The sequence below is a fragment of the Dromaius novaehollandiae genome, chromosome 9 (genome assembly GCF_036370855.1).
Source record: "Dromaius novaehollandiae isolate bDroNov1 chromosome 9, bDroNov1.hap1, whole genome shotgun sequence".
NCBI lineage: Eukaryota > Metazoa > Chordata > Aves > Casuariiformes > Dromaiidae > Dromaius > Dromaius novaehollandiae.
The window spans coordinates 2,463,104-2,487,083 of NC_088106.1; the positions used below are offsets into that span (position 1 = coordinate 2,463,104).

The 23,980-nt window shown below is 41.0% G+C and overlaps 2 protein-coding genes across 7 annotated transcripts in view; one reads left to right on the forward strand and one right to left on the reverse strand.

The window, feature by feature from the left end:
- Positions 1–28: 28 nt before the first annotated feature.
- Positions 29–4,677, reverse strand: SSR3 (signal sequence receptor subunit 3). The gene is made up of 5 exons (XM_064516521.1): positions 4,472–4,677; positions 3,337–3,463; positions 2,399–2,497; positions 1,308–1,439; positions 29–575 (listed from the first exon to the last, which is right to left on the reverse strand). Exons 1-5 carry the CDS (start codon positions 4,608–4,610, stop codon positions 509–511), a joined length of 564 nt encoding a protein of 187 aa, XP_064372591.1. The 5' UTR covers positions 4,611–4,677; the 3' UTR covers positions 29–508.
- Positions 4,678–4,866: 189 nt separating this feature from the next.
- The window catches only part of TIPARP (TCDD inducible poly(ADP-ribose) polymerase), a 48,102-nt gene continuing 28,988 nt past the window's right edge, over positions 4,867–23,980 (forward strand). The window contains exon 1 of one of the 6 annotated variants that reach the window (XM_026096860.2): positions 4,867–5,121. The gene's annotated coding sequence lies outside the window, so the exon portion shown is untranslated. Of the gene's footprint in view, positions 5,126–22,402; positions 22,963–23,980 lie in introns of those variants that run through there. The other 5 variants (XM_026096859.2, XM_026096858.2, XM_026096856.2 and 2 more) reach the window with 5 other exon arrangements.

Below are 23,980 nucleotides of genomic sequence, written 5' to 3' on the forward strand. Positions count from 1 at the left end.
CAGAAATTCAGAATGCAAATACAGAGAATTAATTGACAGAAAAGCCTCCTTTTTATTACAACTTTTCAAGTTACAATGATAAGTGGTGGATTGTCACTTTTTACGCTCAGCGAGTTAGGCTCTTTTAACAGTCACCAAATCCTGTTAAGGGTTTGAGCGCAGCTGTTGTGTGCCGTTGTGCAGCACTCTGTTACGGTCTGCTTGGCTTGTCAGATAATCTGCAGTACCAACACACCCATGAAGTGCTTCGGAAAAGTTATGTTCAGTAACTGCTCACATGCCATCTTCTTTCTTTGCTAAGTAACAAATTTGATTCATTCAGTTATTGAATAATACCTTGTAAAGATACCAAAAGTAAATACAATTCATTCATTTTCTTTTCAAACCCTCCCTCCCAAAACCCTCAGGCAGTCATGTTATAAAAAAAGTAGTCCTATTTCACCCTTAAACTTTTGTAAGGAAATTGAACCCTCCCACAGAAATAAATGGCTGTTTTGGGTTTCTTTGTCTACTTGGATCCTGTAGATAGTAGGGCAATCAGTCCTGATGAAGCACTTATAGAAAGAATATAGTTTCTGTAGGGAAAAGGTTAAGGATATGAACTTTTAAGGTACCACAACCAACCTTCTTTTGCACAAAACATTTAGCAGAGGATGTCTGAACAACAAAAAAAGGATTGAGACTGTTTTCCTCTATGGGAGTTTTAAAATAGGCACTGCAACACCATAGCCTTGATTCTAAGCTATATTTTAAGCTATTAGCAAGATGCTGAATTTACAAGTGTACTTAGCTTTAAAATTAAGACATTAAATTTAGTCTGTTCATTTGAAAGTTATAAATATTGTTAAATACAGCAGATCTTTCATTAACATATGCAGCACTTATTGGCAGTATTTATTTACTTAAGTAAAAGAAATAATTTTATTTGTGAACTTCCTGAAACTAAACAATTCTGTAATGTAACACCATGTGGCAACTAACACTGATGCAGTGTTTCTCTATGACTGAAGTGCCTCCTTATTGCACAAACCATTACATTTGAAATGGCAGTGCCACAAGAATTTCTGCAGGTTGTCCAGGTGATACCCTTAAAACATGTAGTGTCAGATAACAGCAAATCATTTATGTGATCTGGAGATTTTTTTGGTATTCTCCATTTGTATGTTCAAGTGTTTCTGAGTGGAGGCACTACAATGACCTGCATGTATCTAAAGAGTAATCTCACAACCCACATTGCAAACGTAGCTACAAATGACAACAAATAGCAACAGGATTTTAGTTGTTTCAAGTACGCTAATAAAGGATACACAGTTGGGTTGAAGTTCTTCAACACAAAGAATGAAGCAATGATGACCAAGACCAGAAAGAGGGTATTGTTGTAGAAGATGGAAAAAGTTGTTGCTTCATAATCTGCAACTTCATTTTTCTTCCACAGAATTCTGTGTACAAGTAGAGACATTATTTATTTCACACATTACTAACTTAATGTACAGCCTGACACACACAGCATTATGAAGAGACTGACACTTAATAAAGTGTAGTAAACTACATACTGCTGCTCTTGTCATAGCCAACTTCTAAAAGACAGGGCACAGCAAAACTACCAGTCAGCTCAGTAGTTAGAGATAAAACCTTATATACACTATGCACTTACATATTTAACTGTCTTGTGTTTGTTTTACCATCATGCACATCAAACTTAGCACTCCCTAAATAACACTTCTTTTTGTGACTTCGTATCTGTTAGGTAGCCTGGCACTTAAAAGGGCTTTTTTTCCAAACAGCTAACAGTTCAATTCCTAGCCTCTCTTACAGTCAAAAAGGGGCATCAATCTAATACTAAGTGCTTCCTGATGTACTCATCAGGAATAACTTGGATATTAATATAAGAGCTATTAAATTGGAAGTTTGCACAGTCAATTTTGCCAGTTATAACCATTTAGAGTGAGGAGTACTGACTAGCAATACGGCCTGGCAGTATATGGAAATGCTCTTGTGAAGGAACTTGCTCTCTACTACACAAAATACATTGCGAACTTTGGAAACCCCTGCACTAGCCTGTCCTTACGAAAAAGTACTTTTGTTATTTCTAAAGACAGCTATGATGCTTATTCTTCAGACAATTATTAGGCCTGTAGGAAAAGGTGTTTTGCTTTGCAAGTCAAGGACAGAGTGGTTGCCTTAGGAGACCTTATTGATAAAGATTTCAAAGTCTGTTACCTTTCACTGATAACTCACCTCAAAAAAGCTTTACAGATGAAAGAGCTTATATGCCAGTAAGAAGCTATACTATATATACAAAACAGACAAAGGGACAGTCCCTAAAATCCTATCTACAGCCTTGAAGATACTAGGTGGTATTACAACTGAGAGAAAGAAAGAAGGAAACAAAGATTACCTTTCATCCTTCTCCTTACGAGACATCTTCCTGTTGTCTGCCTCAGAAAGCTTCCGAGTAACTTCTTTGGAAACAGCATCTTCTCTTTTCTGTGCTACTCTGCAAGAAACACCATTTATGTGAAAGTTAAAAAAAAAAAAGAAGAAAAAAAAGGGATTGTAGTAAGTTGTATTTATAGCAAAGAATAAAACAGCCAAGATATTGAACAGATCTGCCAAAGGACAGTGAGTAACAGTCAAATTATTAAAAATCATAGTCAAATGTAGTTTCTGGCAACAGCCACTGAAAATACGGGTGGTTTTGCTATTTCATTGTACTCCTAATTGACAAGGCTAGTTGATTCCATAACTACAAGAAAGATGATAGAAACCAATTATAAAAGGGATACTGATAACAAACAAGAAGTCTGTTAATTACCTGAACGAAATGCCCTCCCCCCTGCTCCCAACTCTGACTTTGACTGTCTCAAGACAACAGGCAATGGTTTTAAGAAAAGCCAGTAATTGCTCTGTCCACACCGAGCACAAACACTTTCATGTTGGCAGCCATTTATTTTGCTGAAGAGACTCTTTCAAAAGCAGGACATTTAATTTTTAATTGTGTTGCTTCTTAACTGTTGTCAAGGTCTTTCAAGAGAAGCATGCTCAAGAAGTAAAGCTGATCATTATTCGAGTTGTAACTCTCCCATTACAATTTCAAAGCTCACACTTTATTATTTATATTGTCAGGAGTTAAAGCAATTCGGGAACTAATACAATGGAATATCAAAACACAACAAAATGCAGGACAAAGTAACTTATCTCTTTCAACTTCTATATAAAACAAAATAGTTCATCATACTATTTCAGGTATTTTTACTCATCAAAAAATTTTGTAAATGCTGTTTTCATCAGCTTCTTTAATAGTTAAGTCACACTTCAAAGAGTCAGCAAACTTACTTGTGCTTGAGAACAAACTTGACATTCTTATATGCAAAAGCTACCAGATAGGTACTGATGAGGGTCATTACGCTATACAGGACTGCAGACTGAACAAGATCCATATGCCATATCCTCCAATAAAGCCCTTAAAAGAAAAAAAAACATTAAGAGTGATTTCTCCCTTCAAGCAAAATGTCTCCACAGGAGCCCTACATAGCTTGGTAGCTCCAGTTCAGCACCAGCTCTGCGGGACCAAAGCCGGCTCCCGCAAAGTCATCAGGGTATCTCTGAACTGCGTTACAAAATGCCTTCAGAAAGAAAAATCTGCAAAACCTTTGGTTTATGTGGGCTTTATGAGATTATCCAAACTCAACTCAGAAGCATCAAAACAGCACAGCATAAAAATTACCAGTTGACTGTACACAGATTTGACGTTGGCACAACGATACTGAGTCTGCAGCTCATCCATCTTTACCCATCACAGAATAACCACCCGGTCCCCTGCTCCAAGCAAGGCCAACTTCAAAGCTGGATCTAATACGGCGCAGGGACAGCCAGCCTAACTCTGCACGAGTCTAGCTCAAGGACAGCAGGGCCCAGAGCAAGGCAAGCCCCAACAGCCCAGACGCCCTGGGCTGTGGTCGAGGCCTCTGTGTCGCTGTCCCGCCACGTGGCCAGGGTGCCTGGAGGGGCGTCCGACCGCCGGCAACGCGTGAGGAACGCGAGGGCGGCCTTTTTCTGGGCTGTGGGGACCGCTGCTCTCCTCGGGCTCTCCCCACTTCTCTCAGGAGGGGGGAACATCCCCCGGCTGTCACCCCCCCCCCAGGGCCTGTCACCCCCCTCCTGCCACCCCGGGGCTCCCCCTGCTCCCCCCAGGGGCTGTCACTCCCTTCAGGAGCTTCTCCTTGTCCTCCCTCTGGGCCAGTCACCCCCTCAGTGCCTGTCGCCCCCCTCAGGGGCTCCCCCCTGCCCCCCCTTAGGGCCTGTCCCCCCTCAAGGCCTGTCGCCCCCCTCAGGGGCTCCCCCTGCCCCCCCTCCGGGCTAGTCGCCCCCCCTCAGGGGCTCCCCTTATCCCCCCCAGGCCTGTCACCCCCCTCAGGGCCTGCCGCCCCCCTCATCCCCCCCCCGCTGCCCCCCGGGCCCCGCCGCTCACAGATGGGGATGGCGGAGACGATGAAGGCGTTGCCGAAGAAGAGGGCGGAGGACTTGGCGGAGAGGTTGCGGCTGAAGTCCTGCAGGAGCAGGTCCTCCTCGGACTGCTGCCGCCCGCCGGGGCCGCCCTTGGGAGCCATGGCGGCGCGAGGCACCGTCAGCACTGCGCGGGGGCGGGGCCGCCGCGCGCGAGTACTTCCGGGGCGGGCACCGCCCCCAGGCCCGGCCGCGGCAGTGGGCGCTGCTGCGGGGGGAGGGGGAGGCCGCCCATCCGCGAGCGCTTCCGGGTCGCGGCCGGCCGACGTGGAGCGCGCGGGGAGGGGGGCGCGCGGCGGGAAGGCGTCGCCTCTAGCGCGCGCGCGGCCGTTGTGGCCGTTATGACCGTTAGGGCCGTTGCGTTCTCCCCCCTTCTCCCCCCCTTCCCGCGGCGGCTGCGGGCTCGGCCGCGTGTCCCGGGCGCGCCTCGCCCCTTCCCCGCCCCGATGTGGCGCCGCGGAGCCCGCCCGCTCCCCAGCGGGGTGGCGGGGCCGGGCCCGGGCCCGGGCCCGGGGAGGGGGCCGCTGCCGCCCGGCGTGGCTTCCGTGCGGTTTCTGCTGTGACCCAGAGCGCAGGAGTCAGCCAGCGCGCAGGACTGGGTGTCACGGTTGTGAGGCAAGTGAGTACTCTGGGCCGCCCGTAGGGAGGTCCAAGAACGTGTTCCCCCAGGAGCTTCTGCTCGCGAATGCCAAGTTTCCGTGGCTGGATCTGTAGCGTATTCAAAACGTGTGCTTCTGTGCAGGCAGCTGCCCCGGTTTGCCTTGGGGAAGGAATAAAAAGCACTGTAGGAAGTGGATTTATTTCCCATTATGTATTTGTTGCTTGGGGAAAACTACAGTTCCCAGAGAACTGCTGCAGCTGTTGGCATGTGTGTACATTGTTTTCTTTTATTTAAAACATTCAAGTCTAGTTATTGTACTGCTTAAAAGCATTTCTTCATTATTTTAACTTTTTGGTCTTTAACCCACACCCAAGAGTAAGTATTCCAGGATCCCTACCCCATACACCCACCTTTGAGCTTGTGAAGCCATAGAGAGTCATCTGCAGTACTTTTTTTTTTTTTAATGACCCATCTATAGTTCAGTGAAAAGAGCGTGTTGGTGGCTCACAAAAATTTGGGGGATTAGTTGTACCCTTGGTTAAAAGCTTGTAGAGGCTACTTACATAATACAGCTTTAGGGATGTTTTCTTTATGGTCTGGGATGCCCTTAGCGTGAGGGGACCATAGTACTCCTTGCCCACTCAAACAGCTCTTTTTCCTTGCTGTTTTTGTCTATGACATTTCTGAAGAAACTTAAATAAAGTTACAACTTAATAAAGTTATAGTATAGCTTTTAAAAATTTAATTAAACTAGTTCCTCCTGCTTAATTCCTCCAATTACTAATATTCTTCATGTGCAAGAGAAAAAAAGAGGTGTGCCACCATAATGGGGAGATGCTAGCTGGAGATGAAATTAGAGTTATATAATCACAGCTCACCATTCGTTATGATTGAAGAGAAGTCTATGAAGCATTTAGGTGCAGCAGAACTCTGCTGAGCAACCTTTTAATAAATATCCGAGACAAAACTGAGGATGGGTTTTTATGGTTCAAAGTGTATTGAGCATACTACGCTAACAACAACATTGCTGATGTCGCGTTACCTACAGGCAACGGAGGGACTGCTGCTTCTGCTAGTGCTGCTTTGCTTTTTGGCTTGGAATGTGTCTACAGCAGGGTTTCCCAAACTGAATTTGCCGACATATCAGCCCGTTAGGTGACGTGCAGTTGCTCTGGGTACCAGTGGAAAGAGCACAGTATACTGATTGCAGCACTGGCTGCTACCGGCTCTGTTCAGCCAGGCTTACGTACAGAAGGCATGACTGCAGCTCCATACTTCCCGTAGCCTGGCACCCAGCCTTCACCCTTCATCTATAACCTTTCTCTTCACCACGTGGTTAGTGGTACCTGCCTGCAGTCAGGCATTTACCTACAGCTCGTGTCAGTGCACAGGCAGGCAGGATCTCCTGGGGTAGGTTACACAGAAGTGAGTACAGGGAAGGTATTCCATTGTTTGGGAACGTGTGGCCTATATAATTCATATTCGGCAGGTGGTGGTGTTTCTCCCTGTATCTGTATTTAACCAGCCTGTATAGCTTGCTTTTGTCTGGGTGTTAATTTTAGGCATTGTCCTCAGGAGATGCTTTTAATGCTGTTCAGTATTCATTCGTGATGCCCCCCACACCTAATCAGATTACAGCATATTTCAAGCCGTTTTTTTTTCTCTCTGTGGTTTTTAAATATTGCTGTGGTGGTCTATAAATAGAAGAATTTTATGAAATTTGTTAAGAATAGGAACTTAGACTTTTTACATGAAATCTTTTCCTTCTGCAGAAAGTATTGAGGTTATCAGAGATGTTTTAGTGGATTGATATTTCAAGGTCTTTAAGTATCTAAAGATGTGTGTGTATACTTTGCTATGCTTCTAAACATGCCTAGCTTCCACTGATTTATTTCTTTTGGATGAGTATCTGTTACATGGAATGTCTGGATACCTTTGAAAATCTTCCTTCTAAAGTCCCCCTTGTGTATGAACTGCATCTTTGGGTTATACTAAACTGTTCTTAAAAAGCTTAAGCGGCAGTTTTGGAATTCCTCTGGCAGGCAAATGCTGTTTGTCCGCTAGATGGCATTCTGAAATTTATATCGAGGATGCTACGCAAGCAAGAATGAATATAACTTCTTGTTTTCTTTGTGAAATGCATTAAAACTAAACATTTAGTGTGTAATGTAGTTACTATTTGTATACTCGATCAATGTTACTAGTCATAAGAATTTTCTTATAAAAGTACATTTTTTTGAATTGCCCAAAGTAGTTGAAGACTACTGGAAAAACGAAGTATAAGATCGTTTTAAGATTCTGATACAAGCGTGGACTGTGTTCTTACACAGACAGATTTCTCCCTTTCACTGTCTAGGTTAATTTGTGTTGTGGTGGAAAGCAAGTAAGTCTAATTTTTTTATCCTTGGTTTGGGTTTACTTGGGAAGGATGGTATAATTTTAGAACAAAATCTGCCCGTTGACCATATGTGTCTCAGTTGAGATGAAGTATGGCATTGTTTTGAGCCATGAAAGGATGATAGATTTTCTTGACAAAACAAATGGTCATTTTGCTTTTTTAATAAGCTTGGCACTGGCAAACTGTAGTTTTAAGTGGAACGTTTCATACAATGAAACTCGCTGAAGCTTCATGTTCACTTTAAATATGTCATGTTTGCTTCACAGGAAATAAATTGGAACACAGATTTCTGTTAAAACAGTTACGTTTTTGTTAAATGCCTAAATCTGCATGGTTCTGACTGCATTTCATCTGAATCCTCTTTCAGAAGCCATTGGGAACATAAGGCACTCAGCTCATTGTGTTGCTTATGTGCACAAAAAAATTAAGTGTTTAGAAGATTCTTACGTTGGTAAAAGCGTAGTCATCCAGAGCACATCTGCTGGTAAGAAACATGCAACTTCCTAGGATCTGCTTATCCTTCTCCAAAGGGTTTTTGTTCGTGTCCTGATTGTACGTAAGTGTTAGGTTTAGAATTGGGCACTTCTTCACTGACTAGAAGAAATCAAAATCCTGTTTATAAGACACAGGTTAAAAATAATTCACTTTTGGGATTATTCCTAAAGTGAAATACTGTGTGTGCTTATTCTTCTGTCCTGTGCTGTCTTCCTCAAAAACATGTTTGTGTTGGAAACCAACACCTTTTCTCCATATGAAAATTACAATTTTAATTGTGACAGTGATTTAAAAGACTCTTATGTAACTAAATACGTTAAAGTTCTGTCACATGCTAGCTCGTAAAACTTTCATGTACCTTCTTTTCATAATGCCAGCAAGCTGTAAAAAACCTACAGCCTCTTGGAGGTAGGCAGAATTATAGTGTAAATATATAATGCTTTGTCCTTCCATCAAATTGTCATTGAAATCAGAAGAACAATGCCTTCTTGACCTGAGAGTAAAAATTCTTTTGATAATACAACCATTAATGCTGCCATCTTTGTTAGTTATGAAATATGTTTCTTATTAAAACATAGGAAACGGTAAATATTCTGGAAATACATGGATTTTATTTACTGCTCTGACTCTTTCTCTGAGTCTCTGAGCTGGACCTATCTGAAATTATATAACGAGGGCTCTGGCATTTCCCAGCGGAATTTGTTTTGTCTATTCTGTTGTTGCTGCTTATCTGTGTAAAGTGTAGACTCGAAGGCGCATTTGTGTTGGATTGGAAAATAGAATCTCTGGGGCATGTGTTTTACGGTAAATAAGTCTGCTCTATAGTGAAGTTATATTTGTCATCTTCTGTGCTAGTATGAATCTTCATGTCCCATGGTCTAGGAATGTTTGTCATTAATGTAAATGCCTTCTTAAAAAAAAAAAAAAAGTAGGTATTTACTGGATTCTAATAGTGTGCAAGCTTAGGTAGCATGAGAAAATAGGCATGGAGGCAGCAGCACTAATGAGTCCATAATTTATTATTAGGAATTTTTTTGGTTTGGTTAATTGATGCTCTTTCTTCCTTTAGGTGTGGAGATCCTAAAAGAATTAGAATAAATGATATTCCAGTGTGCAGAAGGGAAAGTTCTAGGGAGACAGCACAGAGAGGGGGCAACCTCAGGTGGGTCAAGAACAGAGCCGAAAAGCTTTTGTTGTGACCCTTTCCATCACCTTAACAGCTCTAGGGATCAGTGCCCTAGGACTGAAGAGCTGCTGTAGCCCCGTAGCTCTGGTAGAAAATAACCATGCAGTGATACAGAGTTGTTCCATGGCTACATAAAGATTCATTTTCCCTCTCAGGTCTCCAGCAGGCCAGTGCATAAACACCTAAGACATAATCGATGTCTGGACTGTGTGGGGGGTGAAAGGATTTGAGCGTTCATGTAGTATACATCAGAGGTTGTTTAGCTGTGCTAATACAGCAAACGTTCTTCAATGTTGTGATTGCTCTTGGAGTTTAAACTTTCTGAACGGCTGTCTTTAGAAAACCAGATAACCCAGCACAGATCTGAGCAGTAGTCTTTGGGCCTATAACTAATATAAATGAAAGCAGGATTTTCAAAGTGTTATTTAAATTCTATTTCTCAAAGGAAGATAAGTCTGCATTCTATCAAATTCATGTATTATAGAATCTTGTGTAGCAGTTCTTTCCAACTAGGTACGTTCTGTTTCTTTACGTTGCAGAGTGACCTTTCTGACAGTTTCCGATTACATTTGCCCTGATACGCCTACCTAAACCCTTAGGAAAGCACAGAGGTTGTGTCTGTGAGTAACAGACTACTGTAAATATTACTTCTCAAGCGTATTGAAAATTCTGTCTCATTTTGAGCCATGGTTTGTTCTTGGCACAGCACTTCTTAAAAGATTAAAAACTCTTACAGCTTGATAGTTTATAGTGTCCTTCTAATCCAATTCTGGGGCTCTTGATACTGTTTTTTAGCTTGCAAAACCTGTGGAGAAAACTCCCTTGAATTTAATAAATTATGTATGAACAGACCAAATAGGACCATTTTTGCTGTCACCCAGCAGTAATATTGGGATGTTCCAGTATTTCTTATTGTTCAGAGAATTGTTCTGTCTTTAGTTACTGTGGTAGCTGACATCTTGTCTAACAGAAGAATTCTTAAAAACAGACAGGATGTGTCCTCAGGCTTACCACATTCCAACAGTAGCAGTTGTATCAGAAAGAAATACTGCCTGGCAAACATCCTCTCCGAGTCCCACAGAAAATCATATTTGTGATTAAATGCATATCGCCCCACTGGTGGCTATAGCTGTATCCATGAAGTTGTACAATTTATGTTTGTAAAAGTAAAATAGAACGTTGTGAGCTGCGTGGAATTACAGTGCACACCCTTAGGATCTCTGTAACAGAAGAAATGTTCTCAACATGGACTTTGATAAACTCTCTCTGTTCTTTGCTTTTATAACATTAGGTTGTCAGAGTAAATCTTCAAAGATACGTGTAAGAGATACTTGATATTTAAAAATTATGTTTATTTCAGCCAATTACAGATTGTAAGCCAGCAATGTGTCCAGCTGTCTTTTGGAACAGAGTAGTCTAATTTCTTTGATGTTGTCTCCAAATGCTTGCACATGTTTATGCAATGGCATCAGTGACATATTCTGTTACACCCTGGGAGGGAAAAAGTGCATATTTTTCTCTTCTTAAGTTAGTCTGAAAATCATACTGTGTCTTCAGCCTCTAGCCAGTGTTTACCCTGGATCTGATGTTTTTATGTGGAGCTGATGCATCCGTACAGTCTCTTGCATCTCTTTCAGCTCCTTATCTATCTTCTAGCACAATATGTGTTTTAGTTTAAATTGTACCAGAGCCAGAGGAATGATCTCATTCGTATGAAAAAACTTTTTCCCCCCCTCCTCCATATACAGCTGCTTCTGAATCCTTATCCAAAGCTGAAGCATGAACTTGGCTAACCTTGCAGCCCTGAATTTTACTGCCTAGTTATCAGCCATTCTGTTTTGGTTTGCTTCTCTAAAAGGGATTTTCTTAGGCAAAGGAGCAATATCTCTTATTTGCTTTCAATAATCATATCACTACCAAGTGCTCTGGGGGTGATCACTTCATTTTTCCCTTGTTTAATTGTTCTAGCAAACCATTTCAGTGCTATGATGCAATGCAATTTTAATTTGCTACCATGTATCTGCAAAGCTCTGTATCCTCTGTTTTAATTTAACTAATTCACCAAAATTAAGGACACTTCTTTGTAGTGTTAATAACAGGCTAAAAAGTCAGTGACAAAGACTTAGTCTTTCAGCTGTTTATTGTAATTCTCAGGGATAACTGTGTATTTTCCTCATTCTGGCTAGAAGAAATGTGGACAGATTTTTCTGTGCTTCTTCTTATCTGCCTCCTACTAACACTTCTGTTAATTGGGAACTAAATTCCAAAGTCTTGAAAACTTAAATTTCGCATCTACATCTAAATCTAACTTCAAACCAACTTTGTCAGTGTCATTCATTCCTTTGTCGGTGGACTAAACTTTGTCCAGGAATGAAATTATAGCAGAGCAGAAGCTTCATTATAGGTAAGACTGAAAAGACTTTGTTCAAAATTAAACATTTCTAATATTCTGAAATCTCCATGTTTATTTGGATTGTTCTGAAGTTTGTCATGATGTAAATGTGTTGTTTTAAATTTTGGATCAGCTGATTGGGGATTGCTGAAATACAAAAGAAAAAACTTCTTTTTATACACATGCATAAAGCTCATAAACCGAACAGATTCTGCTATCGCTTTGTCAACCAGGTGGATGAGAAGCTTCTGAACTTTTATGTCTGTGTGCAATCATTTTTTTGAAGCTTTCTGTGAGGTCTGAGCTTTCGAATTAGAGAGATAATTTGGTTGTATTGTTCAGCCAAATCCGTTCCTCAGTTTGGTTTAGAATGTAGCCTCATAAACAGCAGGACTGTCACAACCGAAGGGGCAGACTGTGGGGAGGTAAGGAACAGTACTGTCTCAAACTAGTGTGGTTTCCAGACAGTTTTAAGGTTGTAGCTTTCTTACCATGTGGGTATGAATTTTGAAGGAATTAAACTCTGTAAGGGGAGGAGAGTGTGAAATGGGAAGATAGTTACAATAGTCATTGAGGTGAACAAAGCAGATGAAATCAAACAGTACTGTTCTTTTTTACTTCCTGGGAACGTTGTATTGAGAGGAATGGATCACTACACCCACCTTTACTCTAATTCCTAAAAACTGAAATTGGCTTAGCTGGATTTTTGTGATACTTGCTGTAGCTTAAGGGAACTTAGCGTAGCATACGTGACCCACTTTTGATGTCAGTTGAGAAAGGTGTTCTTGAAATGGTCTCATCTGCTCCAGTTTCCTCCTTTAGCATTTTTAAAGTTTTAGTTGATATGTTCTTCTGTGTGTAGACCAAATGAATGAAATAACATCTGCAAATAGATTCTCAAGGGGCTTACTTGCTCAGCATTTATCCCAGCTATTGACCACACCATTGGGAAATTATCAAATGCAACATTTGGAAATAACTAACTTCTACAGTTGAGAACGAATGTTATATTCAAGATTTAGGGCATCCATTACTCTAATATCACAGTCTGGTTTCCATGGGGCTTTGGGACCTGAGTGTATCCCGCAGATAATCCAAGTGAAAGCTTTTGATAACAGGAAACACAAAATTATGGTATTTCATTCCATCTGTTTGCATATCTTACAATTTTATTCTCGTCAAACACAAAATCCACTCTTTTGGGTCATATGGAGGTTTGTGCAGAATGGCATAGCACATGTATGTTTTTCAGCCAGACATGATCCTAGGAAGGGCCCTTGGGGAAGTGTGACTTTTACCTGTTCAGAAGGCTTCTTCTGCACTTGCTTGGTGGCACACCCACAGCTTTGTGGTGTTGCTGTAACCTTTCTTAGGTTGGATCAGACTGTCCTTTTATGACATGTTATACAGAATTATGGGGTGAAAGTAAGTCTAGGAGCTGCATCATTAATGGCGAGATTGAGGAAGTAGAATGAATGAGCCTTTAATACAGGTAAACATAACAAGCTGTGTTTTACGTATAGAAGGCAATTGGTAGGCAGTAGGATAGCTAAATGGGCTAAGGGTGCGGGTGAGGCAGTGTTCAGTTAGAGGCAAAGCACAGGCATAGGGCCCAGGTTTGTTGTAGACTACATAAAATCTGTAACCATCCATTTAATTGCTGCCTGTGATTACGCATATGCACAGAGAAAGCCAGGCAATCAGAAACAGTCATGTTGAATGCAAATAGTCATATTTTGTCTCTTTAATAGCATGCAGATTATGAGCAGTTCAAATGTAGTCCCCACATTAGGGATATATTGAGTGATCTGCAGTGGGATTATTCTGGCCCAGTTCCACAGTCTGAATTCCTCTTAGTGGGAGGAAGTCAGCCAGATGGGACTTCTGAGTGAAATGTGTGTCATCCTGGCACCCACCCACATATTACCGCTCCGTCCTTTGACAGTGTAGGAGGATCTCATGGTGGTTGGTATCACCTTCTACCTCTCTGGGTGTTTCCCATTCCTTCAGACAGCCCCCTGAGTTCGGCAAAAGTCTTTTGAATCTTATCCACAGGAAGATTTTAGCATGTAATGGGTAGTCAGAAGAGCTGGCCACCCATGTGCTGATGGCTCTTAAAATGCTAGTATCTGAGGAAAGAAAGATGTACTAGAAACTAAAGGATTATGTGGAGAACGCTTGGATGAGGAGGGAATAAAAGGGGTTATTTGTGACTACTTTGTGTTTTGAATGGTTATTTGTAATCATATATAACAGACAATTTATATAATTTTTACTAGCCTTGCAATTCTCAAACATTTGAACTCATGTTAATACCTATTTCACTATAACAGCCCGTATAGAATGAAGAGAAGTGCATAGGAATCATATCCAGCCAACACAGGACTTTAGATAACAGTTGAGCTGAGGTATAGGTAGTAAGATTTCCTATTTTCTCTCTCCCTTTCTTTTTTTTTTTTTTTAATTTAATACTAATACTGAGAATTGGGGTGATCCTGTACAAGTCAGATGGGGCGCAGCAGTGCTACGGGCATCCCTTCCTAGCTGGAACAGAATGCTTATCCAGCCTGGCCCTTGTAGGATGCCCACCACTGGGAAGGAAGATCGGGTATGCAGTGCTTGCAGGTAGGCTCTACAGCAGCTGTTTCGGATCCAGGGAGTGTGCTGCTGAGCTAGGCCGGAGGAGTTCGGCAGGACTCAGGCGAACGACAAAGAGCCAGTCGGGAGTCTGCAGCATTCTAGTTCTTTTCCGCATTGGATCTACTGAGTTTAATGTAAAATCTGTGTAACGGGAAGGTAATTCGAAACTTCTGTAGGAGAGTTGTACGGAACTGATCCTAGCAGCATAGCTACATGCTTGTGATTTTGAGCTTGGTGCCGATCTGAGCTAGCTTTGATCAGAATCAGTTCAGGGTCATTTATTTCACAGCATATGCATATAGATTAGAGATTAAGCCATTGACAGATTACTGAGGATTAGCTTTGTGTTTTTTAGCTAGCCAGTCACGTCTGGACTCAGCCTGGATGTATGTTAAAGGAAATTTCTCCAAGTTGTGTTTTTTTTCTAATTTAAAAGACCTTAGGAAATGTAACAGAAAAAGCTTCATGAATAGAATTGGTATAGCAAGGCAGTGTGCTGTACTCTTCTGCAATGCTGAATTCAGCAACATTCAAGTTTCTGAATTCTAGAAAATGAAGCATTTATGGTGTACTCCCCACACAATAGATTCTTCCCTCAAGAAATATATCTTTCAAATGCATATTCTCATTCTAGAATGTACAGCACAGCATTTCTCTTACTCATAGTGACTTGTCTGTTTCAGACAAAGAGCATCTACTGAATATAGCAATCCTTTTACTGTTTTCTGTATATTATCTCACACTGTGCTTTAATTTATGTATTCCGCAACTTGTCGACTGTATCCAGCTACTCAGAATATCCATGACAGTGAGGCTTCAGGACCCCAAACTGGGACAGTCTATACCTTGCAGTACTGAGGAAAGATGTGCAAGATTTCAAAGCAATGTGGACACCCCTTCTGATTGGTGCTTAGGGAAAAAGAAGGCCTCCTCCCTTTTTCTTCCGGATGTTTTTGTGTCATTTATCAGAGTTAGAACTTTAGCATGCTGCTACAGCTGATGGAACTACAGCTAGCACACTGGATCCATTTGATATGCTTGTGAATCATTTCCATTGATTATTACTGTTTTCAGGAGGCACAGTTAAGTCTGGGGATTTGAATGTTAACGATATAGCCTGAGTTCAGATTTCTGTGTTCTTCATGTGCTGACTCTTAGAAGAAAAATGTTTTGCTGAATTTAGTGGTGAATCTCTTTTGTTCATTTACTTCATTTTTAATTTAAGACTTACATGCTGCTGTTTTCCTCCCTGCCCTTGGAATCATGCAGAGCTTGGGAGGAGGAGTCAGATTTTTAATACCTCCCCGTTTTATGCTGTAAGGCTTGATCCTTTTAAAGGGATGCGTGCAGACAGATCTTCGTGCCACTTCATCCCTTCAGCTTTCCAAGGGTGCTGCATGTCTTCTGTTATCCAATAAAACATGGATTCCAGAAAGCTCTAATGAAGGTTTGCCCTACTGAGCAGGTGTTAGCTGTTTTTGTCAGATGTAAAATACTATAATGCTGTTACCTTCCATGTGTCCCTTTAGAATTTTTTTGCATTTATGATTGAAGAATGGCCATTGTTTGCATGTAAACTACCTACGTATTTTAGATGGAACCAGGTCTGTTAATTTCAGACCTGTTCTAGTGTTATTTGGTCAATGCTGAATTATAAAGGAATGTTCCTATTCTGTTTAAACAGGAGTCAGCCTAAAGGAGAAGAGATAAAGCACTGCCACTCATACATTAGTTCTTGCCTGTGGCAGGACCCATCTGTTTCAGAATCATCAACGTTTCAGAATTAACCTTCACAGACTCAAAAGTCAAAACCAGGGTATTGTGTGAATCAGTTTGTATAGATGCTTATGAAGTTAAAAATGTGTTGTAACAGTTAGCTCGGCCTTATCTAAATTGATACATGGCATGCCTGCACTAATTTAAGCTATTTCCACAAGAGGGTGCACCAGTTCAGCAAAATCTCATCAAAACCAAATGAGTGTCCCCATTGTGTGCATGTTTTTCTACCAGTTTATGTATTCATGTATCTAAATCAACTTAAAATTTGGATAGACAACTTTAGTCAGTTTAACGTGCAAGAGTGTCTGTCCAGTCCGGGAAACAGATACGTGAATGGATGCATGATACTTTGTGGGTAGGCAAGTCATGGATATTTCTACTGTGAACTCAAGACAGTATTTCCAGAGGTCCGATTCACACTGGTGAAAGACTGTCTTTAGACTCCACTCACAAAATGCTATTCAGATTTTTTTTTAGTGTACTGAAACCTGCTACTTGTTCCTTACTTATGTCTGCAAATGTTCAATACATGTAATTCAAGAATATATTTTTTTTTTATTTTGTATTCTGCTGTTTTGAAACATCATTAATTTGCCTCTCAAACTGGCATAACACTGAATGGTACAACTGCAGAAGAAAACTCCGTCTAGAAAGGTAAGTTCTTAAATGATTATCGACTTGAGTATGACTGATAGTATTTTTTCTGTTTCTTTTTTGTGATAAAATTACTTGTTTCATATGAACTGTTACTAAAGCTTAAGCATAAGTTGCATAATGTTACTGTACTGATATGCTAAAAGCATTGGAATGTTTTACTGGATGTATAGGCCAAAGTTCTAGGTCCATCACTCTAAGGCAGCAGTCCTAGAATAGTAAGATATCTGTGTATAAATGATTAACAAATTTCCAGGAAAAGGGCCTGCTTTTGAATCATGCATTCCCTGTCCCAATATGCGAATCATAAGTCACTTAGAGATAATCTTATATGACAGCAAAATAGCTAAAACTGTGCTGATACTCATATATGCAATGTATGATTTTTTTTTTTCTGTGCAATGGTGATTTCACTGAACTTTCAAGGCTTTATTAAATAATAGAAACACAGAATGGTGAAGTTCTAAAAACTTTTAATTATTAGCATGAGATATTAAAGGAAGGTGAATATGAGATAAAGGAGAATACGACTTTTTGTATCACTAGCTGCAAATTTAGAAGTTGGGTCTGGATTCAAAAAGTTTCATGTACTGATACTAATTGAAGTTATTCTGGTTTTGCTACTTTTTTGGAGCTGTGTAAAAGAGAATAATGTTAAGCTTATACTGAAGAAGAACAGCACCACACAGTGAATATATGTCCTTTAATTTGCAATAGTAATTTACCTAAACTTTACCTAAACTTTTATCTTAAAGCAAATAAAGTAGTCCTTTTTCTTTCCATTTACACCAGTGCCAGATTTCCATGAGTAAGCAGGTGAGATTTTTTCTCATTTTTTCACTTGCTTGTGGATAGTACCAGAAGAATAATCTGGGTTTATATTTTTTCAGAACCACTGTGGCTGTAGATCATTGCTGTGCTCCAAAGAGCCAAATAATATATCTACCGGTCAGATATGCAATACTGTTTAGTTGGCTGAAATTTCTGGCTACATCTGTTAGCAATAGGGGACAAGAAGGAATAATTACTATTGTTATTTACTTAACTGATCACCTTGGTTTTAATCTAATGGCATTTTCAGAAACAATCCTTCACTGTGGCAACATGTGGAAGTCAGCCATTTTTAAAACATGGCTACCCAACACGGATACCCCCTCCCCAGGGTCCTGCCTGCTTTGTAGGCTGGGACATGAAGGGCTTGCCAGCACCAGGGAGTCCTTCTGACCCAAAGCTGTGTGTACCAGCGGAGCCAGTCTGGTCAATTTTCAGCATTTTCAGTGGGGGAAGACTTTAATTATTAGAAAATTTCACCTCATCGTGTTTGGATCTTGCAATTTCTCCTCTCCCAACCTTCAACGTAGATTAAAAGATTTATCCCACTAGATGTCACTGCAGCAAAAGCCATGGAAATATATTTGATGTACCTTCATTGCCCTCCTTTCTGTAGATTTCCATTATTGAAAATGTCTTTGATTTTTCCCCTTCATAGGAACACATTAAGTACTTTATTACTTTTTTGGAAATAAAAAAGATTACTAGGCCTAGGATTAAGAGGGTGGATAGAAACATACTCAGAAAGTCAAAAGTATCAGTATTTTATTTATACAGCTTGTAAGGGGGGGAAAAAAGAAATCTTTATACATTAACAGACGCAACCTATTTTATATATTGTGATGAAAAATGGACTGTTGTAAAATTACACAGTTCCTGCAAAATCTGTTAAGTATAAAAGAGTCAGCACATCTCCTTTTCCAGTTCTGAACTCTTTAAAAATGCCTCCATCATTGAAATTCCTTTTCCCTTGGTGCTTATATAACCTGACTTGCTGGTACATTTTCATGTCTGAAGAAGATGGTATGGGAATTTTTATTTGTTTTTGTTTTGAAGGTGATATTAATACTTGTCATCAAGCATTGGTATGGAAAAGGACCATCTCTCTGATCAATTTGTAAAGCCTTACAATAAAAATTAGTTCCGCAAATGAATTATTGAGTTGCATATTGATTTCCATATAAGAAGTTTTCATCTTTTGTTCAGTACTGTAGAACATTAACAGATTATGGTTGTTTTTATTGCCAAATTGATGTCAGAAGTTCAGTATTTTTACTAAAATAAAGGAATTAGGACTTTGTAGTCTATATTTCCTACTGCAGATAATGGTAATGATTGAGTAGTTCAATTAAGAACAAAAATTCTTTCATTCATTTTTATTTTTAGCATTCATACATGCTGCAACACAATGAAGAAGGAGGTACATACAGCTGTACGCTTGCTTTTGCTTTGAAGTGCTAGATGGTTGCTGCAATGTATCGGGGCTGTGGTGTGAGTCAAGAGACCTATGTCCTCTTCCCATTGTCAATGGCTTGTTTTTGACCTTGGATAAGACTCGCTTTGTATTTTTGTCTGGTATTTACAGCAGACAATTAGAATTATGTAATATAAATGAAAAAGACCTGAAATCATACATTTCAGTATTTTATAGTAAGTACTGACTTCTTTATCTGTATGTAGGGGAAAATCCAGTGCTGTAAAGCTTTTTTTTTTTTTAATGTGAGATATTGTGTAGTGATTAAATTGGAGAATTGACAGAGAAGTTCCTGGAGGAAACTTTGGTACCACTGAAGTCAACTTGATAATCTTCTTTATCAGCTGTATGAAGTGAAGTAGGTTGCTTATTCTCTGCATGCCTAAAATGCATTAGGGACAATAGTACTGAGATTACTCACAGGACTTGTATTTTTTTTAATACCTTGAAATCCATGGATAAAAGACACCACCTAAGTGCAATCTTATTACAAGTAATCTCAAAGTCAATTAACTTTATAAAATATGAATTTCTGTAGAATGAGTTTTGGTGATGTAGGTTCTATGTTGAGTAGCAAAGATCTTGGAATAATAGAAGTGGTTTTGTGAGGACTAAATTAGCGTTGCACAAATGAAATTTATTTACAGTCTTGAAGTACTGTTTTGCATGCTGACCTTGAATCACCTTTTCTGGAAAGGCTGTCTTAGATACTATAGAAAGGTATGTGCCACTTAACACCCAGATTCAAAGCCTTTTCTTCTCAGAAGTTTTGAAGTTCACCTGTCCCATAATTGAGAAAATGAAAACCTAAACACCTTAAGAGTTTTTGATAGATGACCGAACTAGATACTGCAGTTGAGAAAGATATGCAGAGTCTATGCAAGATAAACTTGGGATTAAATAGCTTCAGAGGAAAGGAGAACACACAACATATCTTTTGTGCACCTTGTTTCACAGTATCCTTCCAAGTTCCATCTACATTAGTTGACTTCGTTTTGGTATAAAACATCAGAAAGGGAAAATTCTGTAGTGTGATGTGTCTTAAGAAATTAGTTTTCATTTTGCAAGTATTCAAATATAAAGTGAAGTCTTGCTTTTATCATTAGGAAAAATGTGTTGGAGCCTCAACACCTTTCTTTTTTGTTTTTCTAACCTGTGTGTTTGAAGTTAAATCCGTTCTTTTGTCACTGAATACGTGAAGTGCGCATACTGATTATTCATTATTTGCAAGTCCGAATTGTAAGTTACTGCATTCGCTCTCATGCAGTTTACCATCTGAAAGAAGTAATTAAAGCTCGCTTTCTCTTGCTTAAGATTTAAACAAGTATTTAAAAATGAGATCATGCTTTCCCGGTGGTCAGTTTCTTTATGCGTACGTGTGGGGTAGCCTCAAAAATCGCTGTATGATCGGATGGTGTGTCATAAGGTATTTCCTTTAACTATACATTTGTTTTGAGAAAGATGGTTATTCTAGGCCTTGTTCTTTCCTCAGCTACTTCCTTGCAACCTCACTGAAGTGGGAGGTGTGCGCATCTTACTGTGTAGTTGAACCATATATGGTGTTTATTTGTATCTCACGCACGAAGTAAGGCATTACAAACAGATCATTTCTGTAGTGGCAATTTTAAAATAAATGCAAGTGTGTATACAGTTCTTTCTCACTAAATGAGGATATGACAAGTTGCCAGTCACTGTGCTGTGCAAAGCTCCTGTTTTGTTGAGTCAGGGTAGAGTGCGAGGTTGTGCCTGTCGGACGCTTCAGACACTCGGGAGTCCCATTGACACTGATTGACCATTATGGCGAAAACTTGTTTTCGGCTCCTCTAGGTATGAGTGCCGCCTTTGCTCGGCCTCTATTGTGTCATTCCATATGAGTCAGCTCCAACTGCATGAAGATAAATTTTGTAATTTCTTTGTAGCAATGGCATATTTCCTTTGCAGTATAAATGCAGCTGTGCAACATTTTCAAAGTGCACTGTAAGGCTACTTATGTCATCCTAAAATGACCCTTTTGTTCCAGATGCCTGTATTCTCTGTATATTTAATTTCATAAAATCACTGAGCATTTGTATACATATGGAATGAAACACTGACTTATTAAAAAAAAATAAAGCACACATAATATAGCGAGTGTTCCATCAAGATAAATTTTAGTTTCTGAAGTAGCTTACCTCCTTATAATTTACTTCTTTGGGGGAGTTAGTGATGCAGATGCATTTAATTCCGGTGTTGTGAAGTCTGTTTGAATTGATGGACACATTCTGTTGAATTTACTACAGAAATATGAAGCATGTGATTCACCAGAGAAACATCCCAAGCAATCGCACCAGCAGCTGAACTAATGCATCGTGTCCTCATACATGCACAACACAGAGCCAAAAGATGACAGCATGCTAATGGCTTTTGGACAAAAGCAAAGTTAAATATGTTCCTAACAAACTTCACCTATAAAAGTTACTGTGTAAATAAGTAGTAACTTACTGTAATCCCTTAGAGTTACTGTACCTTGTGCTTTCCTGTTTGGAGTGCGTCACAGGCATTGACTAGTTAATGCTGTAGGCCAGAATCTGTCATCCGTCTGCAGGAAGGGGTCTGAGCTCATGCTGCGTAGATATAGAAAGTGACTTACAGTGAGTTTGTTCCAAGATAGGCTTCAATTTTGCTCTGATAGAAATTATTTATGAGTCATTAAGTGGTGTTCTTTGAGTAATTTATAATGTGAAATGTGGTAACTTTGGGAAGTTAAGGAGAACATTACCTTCGGCTTTAGGGAGGACTGTTTATTCCAGTATGCTCCGTGACTTGAGCAGGGAGGACTAACAGTGTTGGACTTGCCTGGTTCTCAGTGACTCCCTCCCTCTTGTGCAAGCACACGCACATTTGAACACAATGTAATTGTGCTGTACCTATTTTCTGGCTGAGGAAGTTCTCCTTGCGGCCCCTTGTTGATAGGACGTTGCAAGGCTTATAGAATTGAAGCGAAATACTTAATGAGTGGTAACAAATCAAATGTGAAGGAATCTGTCATCCCTTTACTGTTACAAATTATCTAGTTGCTAAGCTTTTGGTATCCTTTTGTTTGTGTTACTTATTTAAATTTTTAAATGCTGGGACTTCAGAAACATAAAAGAACATAAGTCGTTTCATGAATATGTAAAAAAAACCCCTCATGCACCGCATACGAAAGCCAACCGAACAGCTGGAACCCTGTTTATCTTTGCACAGGTTATTTCTAAGCGGCTTGGCTCCTCGGCGCCGAGCCGGTGCTGGCGGCGGCGCCCCGAAGTGGGGCTCGTCCTCCCGCTGGGCGGCGCTGTCGCAGCCCGCTGTGCCGGCCCGGCGCGGCCGCTGGGGGCCGCGGGGGGGAGGCTGCGAGCCGCGCTCGGCCTGCCGCAGCCCGGCGGGGGCGGGGGCGGGGGCGGGGGCGGGCCGGCCTTCCCGCCACGGGTGCCGGAGCAGCTGCGCCGCCGCCTCGGAGCTCCTCCCAGAGCCGAGCAGCTGCCTGGCAAGTGCTTGCAGGAAGCAATATTTAAAACAGCTACGCTAACATGTGAGAAGCAGAGGGCTGTGGCGGGGCTGAGCGCCGCTGCCGCGCAATGGGCGGTTTGTCACGTAGCGATCCGCGGGCAGGAAGGCTATGAGCTGTGCGCGCCGCGGAGGACGAGCAGAGGAAGGCTGCCGCTGCCCGGGGCGCCGGCTGCCCTCCCGCCGGAGCTCTGCTGCGCCGCGCAGCTCCCGCAGAGCACGCTCTGCTGCCTCCCCTGCCTCCCTGCGCGGCGGCCGTGCTGCTGACTGCTCAGGTAACCCCCACGGCAACTTGAGAAGTTAACCGGGGAGATGTAACCTGAGATTCGGACATTTTGCAGGTGAAAATACCGGAGCGACTGTAGGCGTCCGATGGTAGCAGTCGGCAATCTTTTTCGTCTTTTTCTTTTCCTCACCGGAATGTTAATCTTGTTTTCAAGGTATCGCTAAATCGAATCAAAATGCAGAAATCTCGCTCTAAGTGAGTAGCAGCTGCTCGGTTCCGCTGTGCGTGGGGGGGATGGTAGCGGCAGAACGGCTTTGGGTTACAGGGCAAAGCTTTGTGGGGGAGCTGCACTGTTTGTACTGCCGATTGCAGTGTTTGCCGTGCCTGGGAGGCACCGGAGGGGCGAGAGGACCTGCCTGGCCGCGCGGCTTTTGGAGGATACAGAAAGTTGCGAGGCGATTAGTGCATCGGGGTTTGGTGTTTGTTTTTTGGTTTGTTTTGTTGTTGGGTTTGGGTTTTTTTCCTTTTTTTGGGGGGGGTATTACTTGTTTTTAAGTTGTAGGTCCATTAGGTTTGCTTTCTTCAAGAAAGCAGAAGGAGGTGTGGTTCCCGTGCGAGGGCTAGGACTGAAGTCACAAACCAGGAGATCTTTCTCTGCTGAAACATAACATGCAAGTGTAGTGTTGTCCCGTGTGATCGTTAGTGTCGCTTCTAAAGAATATTGATTGCTTTGGGATATTAAAATGCTTAAATAGAAATGCCAACAAACTCTGATATTTATTCCTACTGGTTTCTATTTTTTAGAGATGTTGGAAGATTAACTCCATATGATAAAGCGATTCTTTAAAAACAACAGCAAAATTTGAACAATAAAGTAATGAAACGAGCAATAACAATATTGAAATAGCATTAAAGATATAGCTGAAAATGGCCATAAGTCACTCACTTGGCTTCTGGGCACAGTGGGGCTCCTTGAACCCAGGGTGATCCGCTTATATATCATAGACGCTGTTAGACCTAAGCACAATGAAGTGAAGCATCTGATTCCTTTTTCAGTTGAGGATTTAAGACCTTTGAAATTCCTTGAAGTTTTGAGGTACTGAATGGTGGCTTAGACAGACAACTGCCTGATATGCCTGTGGAAGGATAATAGAGATTCCATCCGTTTTGGAATTTGTTTTAGGTGGCAAACAAAGATATTGGTTGTTTTAAATTTAACCTAAAAATAGAATAGCAAAGAGATACACCTTCTCTTCTTTTTCCTGGTGGTCCT

What these genes read in the sequence shown, in the direction of transcription:
- SSR3 (XM_064516521.1), bottom strand. Translation starts at nt 4,610, where the DNA reads ATGGCTCCCAAGGGCGGCCCCGGCGGGCGGCAGCAGTCCGAGGAGGAC. An exon ending in CGTAAGGAGAAGGATGAAAG is followed by an intron (nt 1,440 to 2,398) that starts GTAATCTTTGTT and finishes ACTTGTACACAG; the next exon opens with AATTCTGTGGAAGAAAAATG. An exon ending in AAGAACTTCAACCCAACTGT is followed by an intron (nt 576 to 1,307) that starts GTATCCTTTATT and finishes TTTTCCCTACAG; the next exon opens with AAACTATATTCTTTCTATAA.